We start from the raw sequence: 9,503 nt of genomic DNA, 5'->3' as shown, positions 1-9,503 counted from the left end.
TTGATTTATAGACTACTGTATTATGGAATGTATCAATGACAGCCTGCAGTATCCTTTCAATGGCTTTATTGTGTAGAGCTCTTCTATAAAAGGTATAACGGAAATTGTGTATTGCTACATAATCCCTTGTTACTCTGTCACCTCAAATGTACCTTTCCCGTATTGTTTCCTTCTCGCCTCCTCTTTCAGAATCTGTTCTTTTCCGATTGATTTCTCTTGGGGGGAAAAAAAAAAGACAAAAAGTAGAGACTACTTTGTCTTATGTATATTTCTTTAAATAGAAATAGATGAAAAAGGAACAGATTCTGAAAGGGGAAGATAAAAGGCATGTAATAAGGTATGGTAAAGGTAAGTCTGAGGTGACAGAGCCACTTTAATGATAAGTGAACTACCAGCTGATACAATATGAAGGAGTAGAGGGAAAGAGTATGAATTCCAAGCAGTCTGCATAGATAACTGAAATTGAAAGTTTAATCTAAAAGTATTTCTACAATACTTTGGGTCAGAGTGTTAGATTTGGAATCTAAAACCAATTGAAACTACAGTTCCCGTGACGATTGCAAAACAGCCTCACTGAGAATCATCGAGGCCTTTCCCCAAAAATCTGGGATGCTACAGCTTAAACTCAATGTTTGACTTTGTCACTTTAAATATAACCTTAAAAAACAAAACAACAAATCCTGTCACTGCATAAAAAATTTCTATTCTATTTTTAAATTAAGTATTTTAGAAACGTGACTAGGATTAGTGATGCTGTAAACAAAATTGGAACAAACATAACAAAAGTATTATTCACAACAATGAAATACCCCAACGCTTAACCGTCCTTGTTCAAAGCTAAAGAGAGGTCTATCTCATAAGGCACCATAAACACCATTATTATTACAAAGGGTATATTTTCCTCCTTCTCTATAGAACAATATTAAATATATACGTCTGTAATACAAATAAAGCTAAAACATGGAATCTTTGGTACTCTGAAGAAAGCTGATACAAATCTGTTCGCCAATGCTATAAAAACAAAACCTTTTATTCATATCATAAATGCCACCATTTGGAAGAGACACTGCCATACCAGCGAATTGCAGAGAGATTGGTGGTTGCCCTTATCTTATTGTAAGGGTCAGGCCACTCTCGTTGCCTGGTTACACAAGCCCAAATCAAGCTACACCAAATTATGCACCGTAAAGCCAGAGCTAAAAATCATACAACAGTTCCATAGCCTAACCTTGTAAACATTGTAAAAAAACAATATATAAAAAATATATACACACACAAACACCTAGTAAAATAATATATTGCATATCCTGGAATGTCATTGATCTGTGTAAGTTGTTTTCAAATGCAGTTCACATAATGTGCTATATTTAAATAGGAAATCACGTTGACTCACAATAAGGTATAGTTGTCAGGGAGCAGAATAATAATAAAAAAATTAAAAAAAAGAGAAGGTATTTGGGCCTAGAATCACTGTCATGCTATACACTTAATCCCAAGTGTTTAGTATGAGACTGGTAATGTATTGAGCTGTTCATCCTGATAGAAAGTCACTGTTTTTTCTAACCATTTCTATTGCACGTTTCTCGCTACGTCTCATATCTTTATTACACGGTAATATCCTGCTGACTTATGGTCTAGCCACATCATTAGCCTTCCTTGATATGGTATCTTTACAACAAAGCTCAGGGATAATTACTGAATTGATTTATGATATCCCAGGAGATTTATTATCGGGCAATCATTCTGTTTTTACTCATTTATAGAAATCTGCCCTCGTACCGGTATTTAACTTTTAGTTGTCAATTTACAAAATAGATGGTTCTTTGGTCAGTGGTTTGTGAGTCGCGATTTCCTCTCAATTCTTTTTGCTAAAACTCCTCCGCAATGTGATATGGGCAGCTTCTGCACAACTACAGTCTTTATGGTGCTTTGTCAGCTTTAAGTTAGAAAGCGACCATTTACAATTAGTGTTCAATAACTAGTATGGTATAATATGCTAGAACATCAAATAAGCTCCTAGGGCAGGAATTGTCAATCAGGGTAACAGTAAAAATGTAATTGAGGAACAAACATATTTTATGAAGACACCCATGTATCAGCCAATAAAGGAGTGCTCTATGCACCTCCATTTTCAATATTTAACCCCTTAAGGACACATGACATGTGTGACAGGTCATGATTCCCTTTTATTCCAGAAGTTTGGTCCTTAAGGGGTTAAGGTGCTATTGGGTTTTATGCAGTAAATCAAATGTTCAAGATTTTGGTCACAAATGGCAGGTTTGTGGTATATTGGGTTGATGATTCCCCCACCCCCTACTCACGGTTACTATAACAGGGGGTATTCACATACGTGATATTTTATCAGGAATTCATCGTGAATGTAAAAATTTTTACATTTTAGTCCATAATAAATCAAATTGGAAGAATTCTCCAAATCAGCTGTTTTCAGTTTTCTCCAATACGGCTACTGAACCTTTTTACAAATCCAGATGTTGCTGAAGTACGACTCCCACTATTCTTTCAATTCTTTAAATGAGAGAGCCAGATAATCATATGAGTTGTAGTTCAGAAACATCTGGAGGGCCAGAGTCTGGAGAACCGTGGTTTAGAGGGTTGAGCTTAGAGCGGCTGGGGCGATGTTTCTCGTGATGTAAAGCACGATAATACCCATAATACGGAGTTAGCCAAATAGCACCAGCTAGTGCTAAAATTCAAATCACTATGAGAAAACGCATCACAAAATGTTACTGTGGATGGATGGGTGAGCAGTATTAAAAGAGAAAAATTGTCCTTCATTAAAAATCATTTAACACCGGTCTGTATTAGATGACCCACAGAGAACATCTTCCCCATAATTCCAGCAAGATGCACGTCCGATCCCTTTAGCGTTACATGGCACATCGTTTGCCAGTTGTAACAATCTCTTCTGTTCGTTATTCCGTTTCCTGTTTAAGTTGTACTTTCACTCGTCGGAGACAGAGAACTGGAATCAGGAAACATACTGCACAAATGCTGAAGCAAAGCTCGGCCCCGATGAGCCAGTACACTGCAAGAGAGAAGGGTTCATGGGTTATGTAGGAGACTTATCAGGCTGTGAGCACCTGGCAATGAGATCTGACCTGTGAGCTCTGAGCAGCTGGGAAAATAATGCACTATGTTCCATTCACTGTAACTGCTAACACTGTATGTCCTCCCCCTCCGCAAAACAGCTCAACCCAGAAACTGACCCAGGTAATCTGCTGATTTAATTTAGCTAGTGAGAACCCTGTGACATACAGGAGTTTATTTCTTACTTACAGCTGAATTGTCATAAGTAAAACAAATTGGCCAGATTTAACAAAGGAAAAAGTTTGTTTATGTGTAACATAAGGATTGAGTATCGGGATTATTTTGCAGTGACCCTGCAAGTCAAGCAGCCATCACCAGGCCATGTCTGTAAACGGTAAACAGAAGCCCAGCACCCAATAGATCAATTCTTAACAGCCACTAATGGTCAAGGATTCAGAGATTGAGCTATATTGCTGGATATTTGCAGCCAGCTTTGTAAACCCTTCGCAGTTTGTGCTCCAGGGACTGACAGGGAATCCCGCAATGTAGTACTCGTAAAAACGTAATCTCATGCAGTACATGCTCGTATTAAACATATACTCTAAGCACCAAAACATCGTTAGCTTTAATCTATTTATTAAAATTAAGCAGTTTCCACATATAGAGCATTCCACTGCACCCTTACTGCTCCTTAATATGCCTATTAGGAATGAAATCACATTGTTTATATACCCCTGGCTGTGACTCATACAGCCCCCACAAAATGAAAAAGGTTTTAATTTGTACAGTACATTGTGTTTACTTTAGAAGTTCCTATCCTCTACTCTGTTTATTGAACTTTGATTACGCACAGGAGGCTGCTGAAGGCTCCAGCAGGCAATTCACAGAGCAGGAGATTTAAAAATAAAATTTACATTTTTTTTATTTATTTTTTTACATAAAACCTCTTGTTCAGGAAGTGGAGAGGGAGGTTGTGACAGGGGCTGCACAAACAAAGTGATTTAACCCCTAAAAGGCATAGAATTAAGTAGTAGGACTGCAGCGGCATACGCCATTAAGCTAAAGTTAGTTTGGTGCTCAGTGTCCCTTTAAAAGGGATAGATGAAAAGTTCACATCAAAGCATATTGATTAAGCCATCATAAGTGGTCCAGCATAAATTGCTTGACCTTTTTTAATTTTTAATTTTTTTTTTTTTTTTTAATTAAATGATTACCTTCATGTATTGGTATGGCAAAACCCAATTTAAAAATAAAAATAAAATGTAATTTAACTTGGTTGAACCGTGGCAGACGTCTTTATGCCAAGGCGCACAACACATTTTAGTTATACAGATGTTAACAGAAACCGCAGTATCTCTGCTCAGGGTGGTCCTAGTTCCTTGGACTAAAAACATCTCTAGAGCCCATTACAAATTACATGTACATACATAAACATTTTGCACATTCTTGTTAAGTTATTATGTAAGACTCAAGCATGGTGGCCCATCCATAGCATTTCATCCTTGGACCCAGGCAGCACAATGCAAGATTGCTGAAAGTTTCCACTGTTAGGTTCAGCTATAATGGGGAGGGCTATTTATTTAAAGGGGTGCTTAGGTAAGGATAGTGTGCATGCAGGATATTTCATGTTTGAGAGTTCTCTTGTTATTATTTTTAAATGCAAGGGTGAGAAAGTGCATTTTTTTTTAACTTTTTCTCTCAATTTTGAATATCTTTGGTGGGTGCCCAGACATTCTAACAGATATAAGTCCTCTATAGTAGCATTCTGCTATAAAAAATGCAGCTTCTGTTAAGTGGGTGCAAGGAGGCTCAGCCTGTAGTTAGACAGTACTCACATGTTGCTGATAAAATAGGTCCCACAGCTCTAGCCAAAGCCCCCAGGCTTCGGAGAATACCCATGACGGTCCCTTTCTGGCTAGCCGACCCTATAAAAGAAGATGTAAAAAAAAACTAAAGACATGAACATAGGAGGGAAATACATCAAGCAAGTCCAGAGAAGTACTGCAAGAACAGGCCATGTTTAATTTACTTTAAATCGAACACCTTAAAGAGATATGATAGGGTTAGGAATACAAGTTTCTATTTCTAACACTATAGTTAGATTTAGGTCCCCACTAGTGTACACTGTAGCCAATGCTTCCAAGCCTACAAACTGGTAAAATATAAACTATTGGAGGCTAAGACACCTACTTAAAGGGACACTATAGGCACCCAGACCACTTCATCGGATCGCGGCGAGGGAGAAATGTTGAGTAAAGTACCTTTTCACTTCACAAAGGAGGGGGTGTAACCTAAATAGTGAGCAGATCACTATAGCGTTCGGAACACGTGTGTTTTCCTAACGCTATAGGTGTTCCTTTAAGGAACTATATCCACTTCAATTAGATAAATTTGTTCTAGTGCCTACAGTATTCCTTTAATGTAGATCTCTTCATTCAATGTCACATGTAGAGGACGGTGCAGGAAAACAAAGTCTCTTAACATTCCAGCACGCTAATAGGGTTTGTTTTTTTAATCACTTAAATGCATGATATTGATAGCGTGTTAATATGTGTGCCATATTTGATGACCGTCCTTGTCATTGTAGAGATTGGAGAATTGCAATTTACTGATAGCTGAAAATGTATTACACACATCTGCATATAAACAATATAGAAATTATTTCATGGTCTTTCATTAATGTTAGCATGGTTTTCTCCGCATCAACTGTAGTACTCATATAACACTGGGCACCATCTTTCCCACTCTAATGTCATGCCAGCATAATAAACTGTACCGATCTATGCATTAAGTCTGCATTATGAAAAAAATGGAGAGGACAAAAGCCCATTACTGCTGAGGTTAGGGACTATTGCAGTTTTAACACTTTGTACATTCAAATCCAACTATACAGAGTGTTAAAGGGTTACTGCAAGCACCACGACCACTTCAGGGATTTGAAGTGGTCATGTTGCTTTGAGTCTGTATATGCAGGTTTTGCCCATGCAGTTACACTTTAGTTTTATATCTAAATGATTTAAAGAAATAAAAACACAATTGGAGACTCAATGTATCTTTGTTATACGTACCGTAGGTTGACACCACGGAGGATAAACATGGCACAACAATAGCAGCAGCTGGAATACAAAATACATGCCATGTTACTCTTCAAAACATGAAACCATTCTATTGGCAGATGAGATAAAGCAAAATCTACAAATTTCATTATTAACCACGGCTTACGTGTCATTTAATGAACATGTCCCAATTTCACAGTAACCTATAAAAGGTGTATAGCAAAGAGCTAAGGTTTACAGTGAAATCATAATTCATGAAAGTCACATCTTTTGATGGAAGCGTCCCATCTCAGTAGTGCTGCATCCATTAAAGACAAACTGATTTTCTAAGACACATATCAAGCTAGCAAGTATCTCCCTTACAGTCTAAAATAAGGGAGCCAGCTGCATTAAAATAAAAATCGATATTCTCATTTGTTGCACAATAGGTAAAAATAAGGGTCAACGTGCAGAATTTCTCTCACATCATTGCACTACAATTCCCAGCATCCGGTAACTGGTGCTGTATGCGCTGGACGAAAGGTGCAAAATGAGAATAAAAAGCTGCAAGTGTTCTTGGGTGTAAGCCACGTTTAGACCCTTTTATAAAAACCGAAATGCGAAAAATGGGTTTAGCCATTAAACAACCAATTCTAGTGAAATGAAAGCCTGGGCAAAATTAAAGCACCTAGTGGTTAATTTAGCATGAAATTTAGATATAGGTTTTCAATGCTGTTCAGTGATTAAAGTTTTCAGTGTTGATAAAAGCAATATTACTCCTACATAACCCCCACAGAGTGAGTTACAATTCCACTTTGATAAGGGTTCTAACTGATACATCGGTCTGATGATGCACTGTGAGAGTCCGCAATTAGAACAACTGAATACAAAAAAACAAAAGGATTTCAAGTCATATAGACTTATACCATATAGCCAAGAATACAGAACGGAGAATACAGCTTTTAGCATGTGTTTCATATTAGCCTAGCAGGGCGTGAGATGGCTCTGTTCCAAACACTAGTCACTATGTCAGCAAAACAATTGCTACAATAGCGGGGGCCCAGAAATCAGGGAGGCAGACATTAATTACTGAAGGTCAACGTGCATTTACAAAAAAGTTCTTCCAGGCAGAGATAATACAAACGAAAACGCTCAGCAAAAATGGACAGATCCAACCCTTCATTTGATAAAGCAGAACGGTGGGATAGGGCCAAAGCTGGCATAAATCCAGAAACTATTGGAATGAAACAATCAGTACCCTCAGCAACGAAACAACGTAGGACTTGTAGCTAATGGACAGTTGGTTAGTCACAGATTAGTAGATCTCGTTAATAGACATTATTTTAATGAATCCTGTGGTTTCTTTTTGTATTACACTTTCGTTCCAGAATAAGGGTGTCTAAACCAGACTGCAATGGATATCTAAATCATTACTCCAATGCTCTTCTCTATTTCCCATAAATCCCTGTGTCTGAAAGTCCATATCATCTCCATTGCAACAGGACTAACTTACCGAGGGAGTAAAGGATGAGGCCAGCGGCCAGGACGCCCATGTTGTTTGACCATCCTATCAGAATGAACGCTGGAATCAGGAGAATGATGGCCTGCAGAAGATATCAATGTATTATGTGTGTACGAAAATTAATTGAGTGCCACATAGAAACAAAACCTAGACCAAGGTTATATCAGCAAAGAATATCAGACATCTGCTACTAATTCAGAGATGCCAATTCCAAGCTATCCTCTAAAATATACAAATTGGAAAATATTCTAAATATACAACTTGCTCAGACAACTCTCTCAATTAGTTCAGCTAGCAGGAAATCCACCACCATGCATGTACTGCACTTTGTATCATTCTAGAAATTTGCTAAATATTTTTTAGGTATCTTGAAAAATGACGCGTGGTACTTTCAATACTCCCAGTTGTCTTTCGATTGTGAATAAACAATAAATACAATAGCTTTGTACTAGAAAACCTAAACTGGAGGAGTTACTATACACCCGGAGTAGTTATTACTGTAACCCTACACCCGGAGTAGTTATTACTATAACCCTACACCCGGAATAGTTATTACTATAACCCTACACCCGGAATAGTTATTACTATAACCCTACACCCGGAATAGTTATTACTATAACCCTACACCCGGAGTAGTTATTACTATAACCCTACACCCGGAATAGTTATTACTATAACCCTACACCCGGAATAGTTATTACTATAACCCTGCACCCGGAGTAGTTATTACTATAACCCTACACCTGGAGTAGTTATTACTATAACCCTGCACCCGGAGTAGTTATTACATAACCCTGCACCCAGAGTAGTTATTACTATAATCCTGCACCCAGAGTAGTTATTACTATAATCCTGCACCCAGAGTAGTTATTACTATAATCCTGCACCCGGAGTAGTTATTACTATAATCCTGCACCAGGAGTAGTTATTACTATAATCCTGCACCCGGAGTAGTTATTACTATACCCTACACCCAGAGTAGTTATTACTATAACCCTGCACCCGGAGTAGTTATTACTATAACCCTGCACCCGGAGTAGTTATTACTATAACCCTGCACCCGGAGTAGTTATTACTATAACCCTGCACCCGGAGTAGTTATTACTATAATCCTGCACCCGGAGTAGTTATTACTATAATCCTGCACCCGGAGTAGTTATTACTATACACTTGCACTCGCAGTAGTTATTACATAACCCTGCACCCGGAGTAGTTATTACTATAATCCTGCACCCGGAGTAGTTATTACTATAACCCTACACCCGGAGTAGTTATTACTATAACCCTACACCCGGAGTAGTTATTACTATAATCCTGCACCCGGAGTAGTTATTACTATAATCCTGCACCCGGAGTAGTTATTACTATACACTTGCACTCGCAGTAGTTATTACTATAATCCTGCACCCGGAGTAGTTATTACTATAATCCTGCACCCGGAGTAGTTATTACTATACACTTGCACTCGCAGTAGTTATTACTATAATCCTGCACCCGGAGTAGTTATTACTATAATCCTGCACCCGGAGTAGTTATTACTATAATCCTGCACCCGGAGTAGTTATTACTATACACTTGCACTCGCAGTAGTTATTACTATAATCCTGCACCCAGAGTAGTTATTACTAGACACCTGCACCCGGAGTAGTTATTACATAATCCTGCACCCGGAGTAGTTATTACTATAACCCTGCACCCGGAGTAGTTATTACTATAACCCTGCACCCGGAGTAGTTATTACTATAACCCTGCACCCGGAGTAGTTATTACTATAACCCTGCACCCGGAGTAGTTATTACTATAACCCTGCACCCGGAGTAGTTATTACTATAATCCTGCACCCGGAGTAGTTATTACTATACACTTGCACTCGCAGTAGTTATTACATGACCCTGCAC

At 38.2% G+C, this 9,503-nt stretch overlaps 1 protein-coding gene across 4 annotated transcripts in view; it reads right to left on the bottom strand.

Moving 5' to 3' along the window:
* Positions 1-1,009: 1,009 nt before the first annotated feature.
* The window catches only part of MFSD10 (major facilitator superfamily domain containing 10), a 30,544-nt gene continuing 22,050 nt past the window's right edge, over positions 1,010-9,503 (bottom strand). For all 4 annotated transcript variants that reach the window (XM_063457698.1, XM_063457701.1, XM_063457702.1 and 1 more), the window contains 4 exons: positions 7,597-7,687; positions 6,117-6,164; positions 4,884-4,973; positions 1,010-3,046 (listed from right to left, as the gene is read on the bottom strand). In XM_063457698.1, the coding sequence (XP_063313768.1) occupies positions 2,934-3,046; positions 4,884-4,973; positions 6,117-6,164; positions 7,597-7,687 (342 nt within the window). In that variant the 3' untranslated portion in view covers positions 1,010-2,933. The remainder of the gene's footprint in view (positions 3,047-4,883; positions 4,974-6,116; positions 6,165-7,596; positions 7,688-9,503) is intronic.

Source organism: Pelobates fuscus, chromosome 6, assembly GCF_036172605.1.
Source record: "Pelobates fuscus isolate aPelFus1 chromosome 6, aPelFus1.pri, whole genome shotgun sequence".
NCBI lineage: Eukaryota > Metazoa > Chordata > Amphibia > Anura > Pelobatidae > Pelobates > Pelobates fuscus.
The sequence above is the reverse complement of the archived record's forward strand: the minus strand, read 5'-3'. Positions and strand labels throughout refer to the sequence as shown.